Here is a 16,108-nt window from a genome sequence, read left to right on the forward strand (position 1 = left end):
CTGTGAATCCTGTCGGGCAAACAGCAACAGAACAACCTCTAATCAGACTCTAGAGCATTTGGATGCGTTGAGAGAATAATGCAGACCAACCACAGAGTTATGGGATATGTGACATGATTGAATAACTCGGACAATATGACAATACAACAACACTGTCACATAAATATTGTTGATTCTGAGAAGGTTTAAAAACAGGGAATGAAACACAGCAGTAAAATATTTCCTTTTCAACTCTGGAATCAAACTGCAGGTGTTAATGCGCCCTTTGAGACTTTCTTGCCATCTTGGACTAATGAGCAGTACGACTGCTGAATAAAAGTGAGAAATAAATGAATTCATGTAAACAACATTAATGTTTTAAAGATACACAATTTGACCACAGTTATTTTTTTTCTTGTATATCAAAAAGATAGAAACTTAAGTTGCATTTTGATACTTAACATATGGTACACAGCATGTCTACCTGTAAGGAGTCCGAGTAACTAACCTCTGTGTATACGCTACCAAAAACCATGATGTTGTCCTTTAGTTGTTTCCACTGTGACAGTCTGTAAATCTTCGGCTGGTGTTGGTCTCCCGAGTAACTGCTCACACTAACTTTTACATATCTCTCACACAAATAGGTGAAGTACAAAGAGAAGTTTGATAAGGAGGTGAAAGGAAAGAGACCGCAATATGACCTGAAGAATAGTAAGATTTACCAGACTTTGAAGGATGCCAATGATCTGGCAAGCGAGGTAGGTGTTCATACAACTGACATCATCACACACCATTACTTTTAATGTAACAAGAAAGCCTCATTCTGTCAACCTTTCTTATGGATAGGATATAGTGGCCTGTTTGGGGACTTTTTACTGCTGCACCACAGTGAGAACAAAGTTATAGGTGCAATTTTAATTCATTTGCAGGTATTTTGACTGTTAACAGTAAGAAAAAAAAAGTAAGCTAGCCAAGGCTAATCTTACTATTCAGCGTAAAGTATCTAAGAAGTCCAGCAGCTTTGTCTCACTGGTTCGCATACATTTTTAGCTGAGATTCCCCACAAACTGCTAAATTTGAATTTAAATCAAAAACATAAATTCTGAATCATTTGGCTTCGTTATTTATTTTTTCCATATTTATTTAGTTTTGTATCATTTCTATCTGTAGCATATGGGTCACTGTTTGTCTATTTATGAAAATAAAATTTAAAAAACTGAATAAAAGTTTCTCATACATAATAAACCCTTTAAAAATGAAATTAATTAAACTCTTATAGTAGCAAGACTCAAGACTTTTTTTTTTTTTTTTTACAAATCTATGATTATATGAGGAATTCACCATTTCAAATTCAAGGATCACCTGCTGTAATTTATGTAAGATTATAACCACAATGGCATCTATTATGTCAACCCTCAGGTGAAGTACAAGGGTGACTTGAAGAAGATTCACAAACCTGTGACTGACATGGCCGAGTCTCTGTCCATGCAGCACAACCTGAGCACCAGCAAACTGTCCAGCAACGTAAGCCGCCATCCACCTTTAACCCTCTCATACTCCCACCCAGGAAGCCACTGGGGCTCAGTTCACCTTCAGTGCACCGTCTGTGGTTTACTGAACTGTGTCTGAACTCAGTGTTTCCATCAGCCCAACAGTAACAAACAATATGGTCGACCACTGGTCATCTCATGGATTCATCCACTAAACTACATCATCCAAACATCCATTACTCTGTGACACCTCATCTGGTAGTGATCCTTACCCCTCTCACCTCTTGACCTTTGACCTTCCCATACTATCACCCTCTATAACCTCTACTGCTCTACTGTTTTTCTCTTAAAACCAGTCTTTTATTAATAATCACTTAACCCGGTTAGATGTTTTATCCCATAATATTTAACAACTCCTTTAGATTTTAAACTTCCTATTTTTATTTCTATCATAAAATATTAGACTTTTTTGTTCTATGAATGATGAAAGTGAACTCCAGACGGACACTCTTCTTCTCATTTTGCTGTACTGAGCTGCCTTACTTTACTGGAAATTCCCCATAGTACTGCTACAAGAAGAAATTTGAGGAGAGTAAGGGTCACTACCACATGATTGCTGACACACCAGAACAGCTTCACCTCAAGGAGGCATCTGAACTTCAGAGCAACGTAAGTGGTACAGACACCGGGGGGGCAACAGACACTGCACCCACCCAACGACACTCTTGTGGGTTTCAACAGATTTGTACTCGATGTCTCAGATCCTTTATTTCCTTCCTTCGAGAAGGATGCTGCTGCACTTGTTGATAACACTGGCTCAGAGATTTTGCCCGTTAAAAAAAAGAAGAAGAAAATACCTGTTTCCTCTTGCACGCTGACTCCAAATATGTTTTCAGAATCTCTCTATCACCCATAGTTGTTTTTTTTAATTGTATTCAAATATAGACAAAAAAATCATGAACTTGTACATCTTATAGGTAAATTTGTAGATGTAACAACAGCCTTATTTAACACCAGTGAAGGGAGGTGCCCACTTTAAAAACCCCAGAGAGATACCACACACTCAGCTTGCTGTTGGGGTTTTGTATAATATAGTATCTTAATTGGTTGTATGAGTAATGTGTGTGGTGATATTGAGGTAATGTTAGCATAGCATCCTATTAGTTAGAAAGCCTTTTGATTGGTGAAGATAGGCAGTAACATTGAGTGAGTCAACCCTTGAAGCATTGTTTGACATGCATGAATATGTCCACCCATGTTAGTGGGGCAAAATAAAAGTTAGAATTTTGTAATTTAAGTTTGGGAAAAACATAACTTACCAGTGGGTAATAAATATGCTTTTAGCTCATTAACAATACATGAAATTGTAACATATGCAACAGAGCATAGTCTTTCTTGATTTAGTTTTTGACTGACTAAATAACAATTAAACTGCTAGAATTATAATTCATTTCTAAATGTTTGAAGATGATAAAGTTAGAAAGATTTTTTTTTTTTTTAAAGATATATGAATTTATTCATTCTTTAAAGTTCTGTACTGGATTTTGAAAGCTTGCCGTTGAGCATTTAGCATTTTATGGTCGAGTGTTTTAGATTTTGTCATGTGTTTTTCCTTCCTTCGAGACAGCCATACGTCTTTAATCATTTTTAAATCCACGAAACATGCCTGCTGTGTAGTCCATCACATTGACCAGGCAGTGCAAACGTTTCAAAGCTAGCTGCATTATCATCACACACACAGTAGTACAACTGTGCCGGCTTACATTTTTTTCTGTGGTAGATCACACAACTCGTGCACAGAAATGAATAGAAACCAGAACATGATGTGCCTGCATAATATAGCTCACTCTCTCAGTTGAAAACATGACACTTGTGTGGGCCTTTCCAGGTGAAGTACAAGGAGAAGTATGAGAAGGAGAAGGGAAAACCCATGCTGGACTTTGAGACACCCACATACGTGACTGCCAAGGAGGCCCAGCACATGCAGAGCCAGGTAAATACCCAGTCTGTGAATTCAGTGGTTACAGACACAACACACTTTCCTTCACAGGCCTGTCTTCACCTCACCAGACTCTGAGGTGCCTCCTTGTTCCATAGATTAACCTGTATCGTATCGTATCGCCTCTTGTTGTATATTGATAAGCTCGTTGGATGTCAGGCTGTTGTTTACACTCACAGAATGTCTCTGAAGTTTGGAACAACATGTTACAGTGCCTGTAAAGCTAGTTTAAAGCATCTCAGCCTATATGCTGTTTATATCTTTTGATTTGTTGATTTGTTACTTTTATGTTTTGTCAATTAATTCATAGCAAATTATTTGCTATTATTTCTTCACACTTTCTGCTTTTAAGTAACTGGTCTTGGTATGAAAACTAGTAGCAGGCAGTGTAAAATGTGTTGAAATTAAACTCACCCAGCAGCCTGTGTATTGTTCGCTAAAGCTGTGACAGCTGAATGGTCCTCTCATGATGCAGGGATGACAACGGTAAAGTATATGTTTGTCACAGTCTCTGCTATGAGCCTGTTTACTGCAGTTATTTACAATCTATTGATGCATTTATTATAAAAAAACAAAAAACAATATTGTGTTGGAGTGCACACTCCATAACTGCACTCAAATACCCACATTTAAAGACTGCACATACAGAAATGAGTGTCATTATAAGCAGAATGGAGTAAAGGAGAACGAGGTAACTGCATTGTGAACCAGCACTGCTTGCATGTGGTTGTCTGAGCGCTGTCTGTCTGCTTGTCTTATCTTTGCGGCCAATAGAAAGACTATAGGAAGGACTTTGAGGAGTCCATGAGGGGAAAGAACCTCTCAGGCTTGGAGGTCACCCCAGCCATGATTCATGTCAGACACGCCACCAAAATAGCCAGTGAGGTAACTAAAGGACAATTTATCCCTGACAATCTCCCCTCTTTTTTTTTTTTTTATAAAATTTTTGTTTTTACTTCAGCCATGCTTTATAATCATACTAAGATGACATCACAACCACATTCCTCTTTTCACCACTTTTAATTGATCACTCAAGTGTTTTCTTCTCTCTAAGCCTTTTGTAGGATCATCAGAAGTATAGTTTTAGCTCTTTTGCATGATTCACTCCACAGACCTCGACTGATAACAATGCAACATTAATCCACCTTCCATCCATTGCGTGTCTTGCAGAAAAGTAGTCACTGGATGTTGTAGGATTTCTCTGTATTTATTCGTGTGTTCATCGACACCTTCATTTCACTATCAGTCAGTGCTGTAGAAGACTTTATGTAACAACAGCCTGCATGCATGCATGTCATCATGAGTGATGCAATATATTTTTCAGGTAAAATGCTGACTTTCTTGAATAGTTTACTTCTTATCCATTTGATGTTGTTTTAAAGGCTCTGTCTGAAAAAATGTATTTCATGTTGTCTTTTATAAGAATTCCTGCCAAAGTCACCAAAGTCTCCACTGTCTTTACTTATAATAGACATAAACATTCACTCTATCAATGCTTAAGTTACTTGAGACTTGGTGACTTTGTGCTTAAGTGACAAGCAGCAGAGCTTGTCCACTGTATTGTCTGTCTGTATGCCTTGGCCTGGCCTGCCTGTGTGCCCCTTCTCTGCAGTCTCTCTGTTCTTTTTCCATCCTGTAGAAAGAGTACAGGAAGGATCTAGAGGAGGGGGTGAAGGGTAAAGGGCTAACTGCACTAGAGGAAACTCCGGAGCTTTTAAGAGCAAGGAATGCCACTCAAATCCTGTGTGAGGTAGGGCTGACTGAGAGGTGATGGAAGTGGCATTACGCTCTCATCCGACTGACTTCCCACAATCCCGCTCTTGGTGAATCCCATCCCCTCTTTAACTAAGCTTCACCATCACACTAAAAGGGCGACTGCTGGGTTTAACTCCTCCTCTTGTCCCTGCTTTATGACTTTACTAATTTTCCGGCACTTTCCTTTTTCTAATATATATAAAACCTTGCCATAAGTATGTGCTTACAGAAAAACTACATCAATTTCACATGTGATCACATACACACGTGACTCTGCACATGTGAAGTGTGTATTTTGCCCATTGAAAACGTGGATTTGGAACATTTTCATGGTGTAATGTATGAGGCCCATGTAGATTTCCAAAATGTTTCCACATATTTTCTCCATGTTATCAACATGAGAAAAACGTGTCAGATGTCAAATGTGTTACCAGATGTGTCCCATGTGAAAAACATGGGAAACTCATGGTTTTTCTGTCAGAGTAACTTAGCCTTATTCTGCAATTTCCCCATTGCCTGGTAAATAGTTCAAAGATCAACCTCAAATATTCTCAAAGCATTTCTATTTTCTCGTTTTCTGATAAAACAAGCAATGTGTCAAAGCTGTTTACAAAGCGGCATGAATTTCGGTCATTTCCATTTAGTTAGTTGATATTTTCTCCGGGTACTTTTGAGGTTGATTTTAAGATAGATATCGATTTTCTTTTAATGAATAAACTGAAGAAAGAGAAAATGTACTGTAGGTTGGTGAACATAACTAATTAGCCTTTACTCTAGACCTACTGACTACAATCGTTTTTGTTTTTTCTCAGTTTTCAGTTGACCTTCACACAATCTGATGTCCAATTACCATTTCCGTTCCCTTAACAAAATCTCTAACCTGTTGTATTCACTGTTCCTTTAGGTGTTTGGTTTTATTTTTATTTTTATAATAATCTACTGTGAACAAAAACAGTGATTGTATGTAACTGCTTTGTCACTGTGTGGTTTACAGAGACAGTACAAGAGGTCACTGGAAGAAGAGATCAAGGGCAAGGGAATGTTGGCTTTGGCTACAGACACCCCGGACTTCATGAGAGCCAGGAACGCCACTGACATCCTCAGTCAGGTCTGGATCTTACTGGGTTGATCTATTGTTTTCTGTAACGTTAGGATCAGAATGAGCGCTGACTGACAGTGTCTTGTTCTTTAGACTAAGTACAAGCACACTGCCGAGATGGACAGGGCCAGCTACACGAGTGTCATCGACACCCCTGACATCATCCACGCTCAGCAGATGAGGAACATGGTCAGCAAGGTACGTTATTCAATCAAAACATATCTACTTCCGGTTTTCTTACCTGTGGACACATTTTTAAGTATTCAAGAGTCTCTATTTTCATTTAGATTGCTGCTGACTATATCTTTGTCCAAACAGAAAAAGTACAGAGAGGAGGCTGAGAAAACCATGTCTCACTATGTCCCCGTCCTGGACACTCCGGAGATGCAGAGAGTCCGTGAGAACCAGAAGAACTTCAGCACTGTAAGTAATAAAGGACAAATCATGCTGTTTCGTACCAGGTCAGTGTCTTATTGGACCTCAACGATGAAGTCGGAGGTTCCTCCAGCGTCTGGTGGTTCTGTGTATGTCTCTGTCTGCTGTAAAATAGTACCTTCAACACTTTATAGTTTTGTTCTGTCCTTTGTGTGGTGGATTTGACTCCAGTTAAGTGTTTGGTGTCAGTTTTTGTGCTCAGATCAGAAGTGTATGTTTTACTCTGGGATGTTAGTGAAAATATCTAGCATTCAAATCCAGAGCAAAAAATAAGGTACCTTTTTTTTTTTTCCAAGTATTTTCTCTTCTGGCTTTCTGTCTTGATTATTGTGAAACATTTTAACTGCACTTTTGTTTTTCTCCTTGTAGCTTCAGTACCAGACTGACCTTAAAAACATAAAGGGCAAAGTGTCTTCTATAAAGGATACTCCTGAAATGCTCCGTGTTAAAGAGAATACAAAGAATTTCAGCTTGGTATAATATTTCAAATGTTATCTAACACGTTTTTTTTTTTTTACAATTTTCTTTGATTTAATTCAGCCTTTCCTTCCTCATTTTTAACAAACTCTGACATGCAGCCTTCGTTTTTTTGGAACACTCAGATATTTTTTAACTCAGAAAAATATGCAGATTTTAATTCACGCAACTAACCCTTGACACCTGGTTCTATAGTGTAACATTTATACTTGTTAGTGCAGTGCTTGTGTGTTAAAAGCTGTGTTCATGTGTTGTGCAAGAACAAAATGTGTGCCTTTAAATGTTTGTGTATATTGTCTGATTCTGTGTTTTTGTTGATGTGTGCTCACGAGGTGCGATATGACTGAATCACGTGCAGATAAGAAGTTAAATTGAGCACCTAGTCCTCATTATCCATGAGTAGAAATCAGGCTAACCACTGGTTCATGCTTTCATTCCTCGTCCATATAAAGATACAGTACAAAGAGGATTTGGGAGGAGGAACAGCTTTGCCCGAGACCCCTGAGATGGAGCGAGTTAAACGTAACCAGCGGAACATTAGCACGGTACTCAAAGAGTGACCCTGTTCTCCCTCATCTCCTCCTCAACCACACCTCCCTCCATGTTTTCCTCCCCATCCAGTATCCAAGAATTAAACCAGACCTGACTTAACATGTCATCTTTTGAAATGACCCTTTTTAATTTAATTTTACAGAAACCTGTTTTTCATACTTATTATTTTGCTTTTTATTCAAGTTTTTTTTGTCCTAATTACAGTATTTTATGGAGCCCTGAAAAAACCCAAATTATTTTTGTTAACAGTGGAAACATTTAGATGTTGGGACCTTTTTGCCAAACCAAATTTCTTCAAGATAATAGTTTGGTTTAATGATACACTATGGTCAACAGTATGTGGATACCGCTGCCCACATACAGTCATTTTTGTGCTTTTTCTTAGGAGCGTTTTCTCTTTTTTTTTTTAATTTTTTTATTGAAAGTTTTATTTTATGGTACATATCATCCTGTAAAGCATGTTTACATGACGTTGCTATATTTTCTTATGGGTGAGAAGGGAAAAGATTAAAGTAAAAATAACTCATTAAAAAAAGTTCAAGTTAAAAATATGGAATTGAACACTGGAGTAGCTAAAAAAAAAAAAAAAAAAATAAATAAATTGGATTACAATTCAATATTTCCCACAGCTTTCAAACTTTTCTTGTTCAAGTCTTAAAAAAAAGTTAGTTTCTCCATCACAACAATATCATGGATCAAATTAACCGGAGCTTTTTCTTTTTTTTAAGTAAGATAAATCTTGATGCTACAGCAGGTTATGACAATGGTGTGTTTCTTTGTTCAGTTAAGAGATCATGACAATGTCTATGTGCACAGTCCATCACACAGCATCAGTGGTCCACATTATTAATGCTCTTGTGGATGAATGGGAGAAAATCCCTGAATTAAAAAATTAGTGGAGACAACACAGTAATGTCCATTGTTGTGAAATGACATGCTGAAACAATATTTGGGCGTATTGTTTTGGTGTCCCCATACTTTTGGCCATATAATGTAATTGAACCTTTGTTTCCACACAAGTTAACATTTACATCATCTATTGGGACTTTGGGGGCTCTTATGATTACTCATAATTAATCTAATCTAAACCCTTTAGTAATAATGAATGAAGTATCATCCATTTTGAAAGCAGCCTTCATATTTGACACCATTACTTACTACGTACCTACATATCCACCTGCCACTGAAAAGCAGTGAGTAACTACTTTCTAGTTGTTATGAATGGATGGACATGTCTGCGTCGACAGTACATGCTGTGCTTTTGTTTGTCACTGTCTTATTCTGTACCTGTGTAATTATGCCACGGGCAGATACAGTACAAGGATTCTGTGGGTCAAGGCACAGCCATACCAGATCTCCCCGAGGTGAAGCGGGTCCGAGAAACCCAGAAGAATATCAGCCTGGTAGAGAAAACGAACCTCAATGACCCTTCTCTCCTTATAATCATTCCCCAGATCTCCCTCTGACCTGATGTCCTACTCATTCAGGAAACCTTACCATCCCTGTTTTTAGTGCTGGTTTTCTCTCCTCCATCCTAACTACGGTCCATGAATCATTCATTTTTACCAGATATGATTCTTGTCATAACTTCCCCCTTTTTCCCCCTAATTAGTCTGAACTTCCTTGGATATTTTTTATTTTTATTTATTTTTCCATTTTGGAGTTTCCTCCCCTCCTAAATTAAAAACTAATCTACCTTTGAGTGTGCTGCCGGCATATGTGACTTTTTTTGTGCTGTCTCATTCAAAGCATCAATACAAAGCGGGAGTGGGACAAGGCACGTCCGTGTCAGAGACCCCAGAGATGGAGAGAGTTAAACGCAATCAGCAAAATATTAGCACGGTACTCCAATGCAGTGATGCTGTATTTCTCCTATGCTGTGCATTCATTTGTATTCGTCCGTCCCTCGACATCACTCTTTACGTCCTTCAATCACTGTCATAACAACTCCACTCAGCCCTCTCCACTCCAATAGCTTGTCGCATCACACCCACCACGCAGATATAACAGCAGTCAGCCCTGTGGAGTCAGCTACACTCCACTGTCTCTCTAACACAACCTGCTTCTTCATTTCTCAGGAAACAAAAGTGTGTGTTTGATTCCATGCTTCATGTCTGCTGTGATTGTGTTTGTTGCCGTGCTGTCTATTTCTGTCTTTGTGTTACGGTTTGTTAACGATCTGCTCTTCACTTCTTCCTCCATTTTCTATGCAATAAAACCCAAAACGTTTGTTGGGTAGATAAAGTACAAGGACTCTCCGGGTCGTGGCACGGCTATACCGGATCTCCCGGAGGTGCAGCGGGTCAAACAAACCCAGAAGCACATCAGCTCGGTAGAGGAGCCAAACCGAACCACGTGTGCTGCTAACTGTTTCGAGTGGATAGTATTGACCATTAGTAATTCCCATCATAAGCCCCTTTTCCTGCTCCCGCCCTTCCTGCGATCATCTCATCATCTCTTGCTCATCTCATCCATCTTCAAGGCACAGACTGCAGTTTGCCATCATCGTCACTCCGACACTAATGCAGCCTTAATTTCCATCGTCGCTTTTATTCTCCTTTTCCTCTTTAAACCATCTTTAATCCTCAACCATCCATCCCTCCAGCTGAGTGAAACCCTCCTCTTTAGCTTGTGAAAACAGTATTTTTCTAACCCACAGCTCTGTGCTGCTGTTAATTTTCCACTTCACAGCAAATGGCACGCTAAAAATCTCCTGCTGAAGCGTGACGACCTGACAGTCGGTCTGCACCTGTTTGTTCCTCAAGTAGAGTCCTGGCTGTTCAACAGGAGCTGCCAGGATGATTCACTCTATAGGACCAATTTCTCAGACTGCTTCAACATAATCCAAAAGAAAAACCCCAAAACTAAAAGCAGTAACTTCTCTGAGATCAATCTGTCTGCATTTTCTGTCTAAGAGTTCAAGGATGCGGTCTCTGAAAGCAGTCCTATAGGTGTGTTTGTGCAAGCTTACCGTGTCTGACTGTACTGTGTGCTGTGCTTCTCTCCTGTAGGTGTTGTATAAAGACAGTTCAGCCAAAGGAACTCCCGTGGTGTTCACTCCAGAGATGGAGCGAGTCAAAAGGAACCAAGAGAACATTAGCTCGGTACCTTCAGAAGCAAAAGAACATGTTCTACCTGAGAAATGTTCTCCTTCTACCCCCTCTTAACACCTTGTCTAACTGACTTGTCCCCTGGCTCCAGTTAATCGTATTAATTCTCTCTGCACTCTCTTTTTTTTTTTTTTAAATGTGTTTAATACCACAAGCTGTGGTGCACAACTTTACTGCTAACCTCTCCTGTTGTTCAAACTACTCCACTCCATCTTGTTCCCCCGGCCTTTCTACCACTGAAGGTTGGAACTTAACTCTGTGTTGTTTAATTCTTCCACTTCTTAATAAACATCTCCCCGCTATTCCATCCGTCTGAAATCCCGGTAATGTCCTCGCTCATCTCTGCCAGCAGCTGTGTGTGTCCTCTTGGCACTAAGTCTCCCTGCCACACGTCTTGTGCTGTGGATGCTAACAGCTACTGAACCATGGCTTCAGGCTTGAGACATTTTCAGAGGCTTACTGTGTGTCTGTCCCCACCAGGTGCTGTACTCCGACAGCTTCAGGAAGCAGGTGCAGGGCAAGGCTGCCTTCGTTCTGGACACACCTGAGATGAGGCGCGTCAGGGAGACCCAACGCATCATTTCAGGAGTAAGACTGCATTTATTTTTACTCTAGAAAGGTACTCCAGGTACTTCTTTTTCTACTTGTCTACTTACAGGGTTATACTGCTGTTATTTTTTTTCTTTTCTTTCTTGTCTTCACCAAAACCTTTCGACAGACCAAAACCAGTGGTCAGTATCTGAAGAATTTATAATCTTCCAAAGTTTTCATTCTCCGCTTTGAACCAATATCTTCCTTCTGAAGACTTAATAATGAACAATTAGTCACAAATGTATACTTTTATTCGTAAGAAAGGCTCAGTATTTAATTTCCAACAGCGACAGATTTTAGAAAACGTCATTCAATCAGGAGTAAATATTTCATATGTTACGGTCTATTTTCAGGAAAGGATTCATTCACATCAGTTGCTCTTGTGTTTTGAAGTATTTAAGGCAGCTGGACAGTGTATGAAGGGTTGAATCAGAGTGGCTTTTTTCAGCTAAACAGATGATACATGTCATTTGAATAAAGTCATATCAGTGTTTTAATGGGAAAGGTTGACGAGAAGAAAAATATGACGCTGTCTAATGTTTCCCACCATAAACAAGATTGTATACATATAGTAAATATCTGCACATTTTATACATTAAGCATAATATATTTTTTAAGTTTAAAATGTGAGTCTTATTGTCTTTGTTTAGTCCATTGTAATAACATTTTATATTTCAATGCTTTAATAGCTGAAATCTTAGTGTGCAACATCATACAATGAGGGATTGTCATTGACATAACAGGTTCAGTCCTACTGGCAAACATAGTGCCTTATACGACCTGTCTCCATTGTTGTCCCGTGTACAGCCTGTCTGATCAAGCTTGTATCCTGCGTCTCCTTTCATGTATAAACTGTGGTTTCACTTGTTGTGATTTGTGCTCTACCAGGTGAGATACCACGAGGACTTTGAGAAGACCAAGGGCAGCTTCACTCCCACCACCTCTGACCCAGTGATAGAGCGCGTGAAGAAGAACACGCAGGAGTTCAGCGACATCAACTACCGCGGCATCCAGAGGCGTGTGGTGGAGATGGAGAGGAGGCGCGCCATCGAGCACGACCAGGAGACCATCACCGGTACAGTTACAAGCATGCACACAGCTGATCTTCAGATGTTGGCGTGTTGGCAAAAAAAAAAAAATTAAGATATGAAAGTAAAAATCTTCGACAGAAAATGTGGACTTTTAAATGAATGGTAAAAAAAAATATTCTTGATTGTGACGACATTGTGATGCCGTTGCAGATAAAACAGAAATGCTACAGATTGTTAAGGACACATTTAGTTACAGGGCGATGCATGATTTCTGCCTGAGAGATAAACATTGTAATGAGGTAATGAATAGCCTTGTGCTCAATTTCATAACATGAGCCAAAAATGAACTGAAATATTTGGTATCTTATACACAATAGAGTGTATAAAAATCCCTGTTTTACAGCAGATTAAATGTTTTTTTTTATCCAGAGTCCTTTTGCATACTGGACATACAGTACTTTCAGTGCCAGACTGAGACACGATACTTTCAGTTAATTGTTTGACTGATTCAGCGATGTCCTTGTCCTCCTCAGATCTGCGTGTGTGGCGCACAAACCCCGGCTCTGTGTTTGACTACGACCCTGCTGAGGACAACATCCAGTCCAGGAGTCTGCACATGATGTCGGGTGAGCTGAAGCACTCAGGAAACACTTCTCAGATCAAAGGTTTTGGTTATGTTTATGATCAGTAAGCAGGATTTTAGTTCATCCTCACATGATCAGCAAATGTTGTTGTAATTAATTGTTTTTTTAAAGGATTATCAGATTTTGCATCTTGTGTGCAAAGCGGACATTTTGGCCTGAGGGGGGAGAATGTGCTGAGTATGCTTCGCTGTCTCTACCCATCATGTAGATATTTAAATAACTATTAAATACAATTTTACCATTTGTTTTATCATGATCCAAAATAACTGTGAAATTTTAACCCCCTTTTAGAATTCATAAGCAACAAATAAACACTTCATTAAGGTCAGATAAATCTAGGGAATATGAAGACAAATTCATATCAGATTTCACAACTATGTTGCCAATGTGGCACAACAACATGCCGTTCAGGGCAGTCACTTCACTTTTGAAAACGGTGATTTAATTCCCCAAATCTGACTTTATTTCACATAAAGTCTTAAAGAAGCCTCTCTGTGTTCCCCGAAAGTGCAAGCTCAGCGTCGCAGCAAGGAGCACTCCCGCTCCACCAGCGCCCTGAGCGGCGTGGCCGATGAGAAGTCTGAGGTGTCCCAGGACGCCGACCACCACATGTCCCTCTACAGCAACGGCTTCATGGCCTCCTCTACAGGTGACGACCAAGAATCAGCACAAAATACATTGTTTATTTTATGAGGGGTTTATTGGCATGCCCAGGGTATTCTACCAAACACCGCAGATCAAGTGTGTGGGGGTTTTACATCTACACACAGCAATGGGATCAGTGATGAGACTGTACCTTATCTGTGTTGCAACATGTGCAGGCTACCAGCATGCTAAGACTGTGGAGCTGCAGCAGAGGTCATCATCAGTGGCCACCCAGCAGACCACAGTGTCCTCCGTCCCCTCACACCCCTCAACCACCGGGGTAAGTAACACGCATTCAGACTACACGCACTGCTACTGACCTACGCTGGTTTAACATCTCAGCTGGCTGCAGGGATGTACAGGTGTACTACAGGACCCTGTGACATCACTGTGGGGGGCGGGGGGGTTACAGGTGTGACAAAGCACATTCCTGACCACACGTGACCACATCCCTCAGCGATGGTTGGTATAACAGTTAAGCAGGAGAGGATCACAACGCACAACAAAAAAGATGGAGGTTGAAGCAAATTAAAGAATTCTATTAAAATGTGTTGGGAAAAACAGAGTTCAGAGTCCCAACAGAATTCAGTCTGAATAATGAGGAATGGCTGAAGGGGAGTATGTATACTGAGAAACTGGGAACAGACGAGGTCGGCAACCGCAGGCAGGAGACTGAACGGAGACAGAGAGACACATACGAACTGGGGCCTCTGGTGGGTGGAAGGATTGGTGGACAACAAGAGGCAGACAAATGATGACTCAAGGTGTGATCAGATGAAACAGATTTGAAACTTTCAACCAGTGATGGCAGTGAACTACAGCTTTTCAGCCTTTTGATCAATTATTCTTTGCATTATTAAACAGTTCCACCTCATTTTGCTGTTTGGTGTATTTTACAAAGTCACACTGTGGCCTGAAATGAACTTACATACATTCACAAGATAAATGAGTCAAGACGTTATCAATGAATCATGTTGTAGCAGTGCTCTGACTGGGCAATTGCTGTTCAGTTGAGAGTTTTAGTAAATTGGCAGTTACATTATATTACAGCCTGAGAGGAAATAAAGATCTCTACTCTCTTTTGACATGTTTGTAAAATGATTGAAAGGTATATTATTGCGCTGTTAATGAGATTTTGAGACCTGTGAGTTAAGAAATCTCCCTCACAGTTTCAGAGTAACATTAGTGTTTGTGGGATTTTTTTTTTTTCTTTCAAATAACCAAAATATAAACTATTAACAAACCTTTTCCGTTAAACTTCACTCAAACTTCCCTCCTGCTCTTCTGATTGCCTCCTTCTCCTCAGAAAACCGTGCGTGCCATGTACGACTACGGTGGAGCCGACAACGACGAGGTGTCCTTCAAGGACGGCGACGTCATCGTCAACGTGCAGTCCATCGACGAGGGCTGGATGTACGGTACCGTGCAGCGCACCGGCAAGACCGGCATGCTGCCGGCCAACTACGTTGAAGCAATTTAAAGACAAAGCCTGCCCATCGTCCCTCCAGAGTGGGCGAGACACATCCACAGGGCGAACCGACCGCTCCTCCCGCGGTCACTGCTGTGGCTTACTGCAATGCGTTGCTCTTAGTTTCTGTGTTATTGTATTTAACTGTGTTGTAATTGTCGTCGGTAAGTCTGATCTCATTCATGCGCTGCCGCCCCTGTCACCTGTGGATGTGATGGAAGCTTCATGGCCTGACTCATATAAATATTTCTTATGATACATAATATGCCTACTATGAGTATGTTGGATTGTTGAAAAACACGACTCAAAAACATACAACCTGGCCCATGATTTTGTACATTTCAAACGTTGAATACACATTATTCAATCTCACAGTTTTGTCTGAGTGGTAGTGTGAGTATTATCTCCTAAAAACAATGGCCTCAGATAGTTCCAGTTCTGTCCTGAGTGGAGAGAAATAAAAATCAAATAATGAAACTTAGAAGGAGTCAGTTCCCTTCTACCTCCTCCACGATGACACCGCTCCTGAAGAGTTGAATGAGACAAGCCTCGGTCTTCCCTCCTTTATAACGAAGGCTGGCCACTAGTCGAATGTGTGTTTTGTTTCTTCTGATTATTTAGGTCCTGGCTCAGGCACGTCCTCCACCTTTAACCAGTCGCTAATAAAGCACACCGAGCTCCTGCTGCACTCTGCCTCCTTCTTTTCACTCTGAACTTTCACTTTGGGTGTCATCTTCCTTCATTTTTCTTCATCGTTCCCCTCTCAGCAGTCTACACCGGGTCGCCACTAAATGGGACTTGTACTGTATAGTGTTGAACAACACCAGGGAGGT

At 40.3% G+C, this 16,108-nt stretch overlaps 2 protein-coding genes across 3 annotated transcripts in view; both read left to right on the forward strand.

The window, feature by feature from the left end:
• Positions 1 to 9,470, forward strand: part of neb (nebulin) — a 57,341-nt gene extending 47,871 nt beyond the window's left edge. For both annotated transcript variants that reach the window (XM_069722681.1, XM_069722682.1), the window contains 12 exons: positions 624 to 737; positions 1,399 to 1,503; positions 2,034 to 2,138; positions 3,358 to 3,462; positions 4,243 to 4,353; positions 5,108 to 5,218; positions 6,218 to 6,331; positions 6,416 to 6,520; positions 6,641 to 6,745; positions 7,127 to 7,231; positions 7,687 to 7,779; positions 9,097 to 9,470. In XM_069722681.1, the coding sequence (XP_069578782.1) occupies positions 624 to 737; positions 1,399 to 1,503; positions 2,034 to 2,138; positions 3,358 to 3,462; positions 4,243 to 4,353; positions 5,108 to 5,218; positions 6,218 to 6,331; positions 6,416 to 6,520; positions 6,641 to 6,745; positions 7,127 to 7,231; positions 7,687 to 7,779; positions 9,097 to 9,252 (1,329 nt within the window). In that variant the 3' untranslated portion in view covers positions 9,253 to 9,470. The remainder of the gene's footprint in view (positions 1 to 623; positions 738 to 1,398; positions 1,504 to 2,033; positions 2,139 to 3,357; positions 3,463 to 4,242; positions 4,354 to 5,107; positions 5,219 to 6,217; positions 6,332 to 6,415; positions 6,521 to 6,640; positions 6,746 to 7,126; positions 7,232 to 7,686; positions 7,780 to 9,096) is intronic.
• Positions 9,471 to 9,523: 53 nt separating this feature from the next.
• LOC138635281 (nebulette-like) lies at positions 9,524 to 15,963 on the forward strand. The gene is made up of 9 exons (XM_069722683.1): positions 9,524 to 9,628; positions 10,026 to 10,118; positions 10,798 to 10,890; positions 11,377 to 11,484; positions 12,376 to 12,562; positions 13,052 to 13,144; positions 13,671 to 13,811; positions 13,984 to 14,087; positions 15,114 to 15,963. The coding sequence occupies exons 1-9, from the start codon at positions 9,590 to 9,592 to the stop codon at positions 15,285 to 15,287; spliced, it is 1,032 nt and encodes a 343-aa protein (XP_069578784.1). The 5' UTR covers positions 9,524 to 9,589; the 3' UTR covers positions 15,288 to 15,963.
• Positions 15,964 to 16,108: the final 145 nt, after the last annotated feature.

The sequence above is a fragment of the Brachyistius frenatus genome, unplaced genomic scaffold, assembly GCF_029030835.1.
Source record: "Brachyistius frenatus isolate BFR_SWC_R1_liver_20210118 unplaced genomic scaffold, ASM2903083v1 Contig_300, whole genome shotgun sequence".
Lineage (NCBI taxonomy): Eukaryota > Metazoa > Chordata > Actinopteri > Embiotocidae > Brachyistius > Brachyistius frenatus.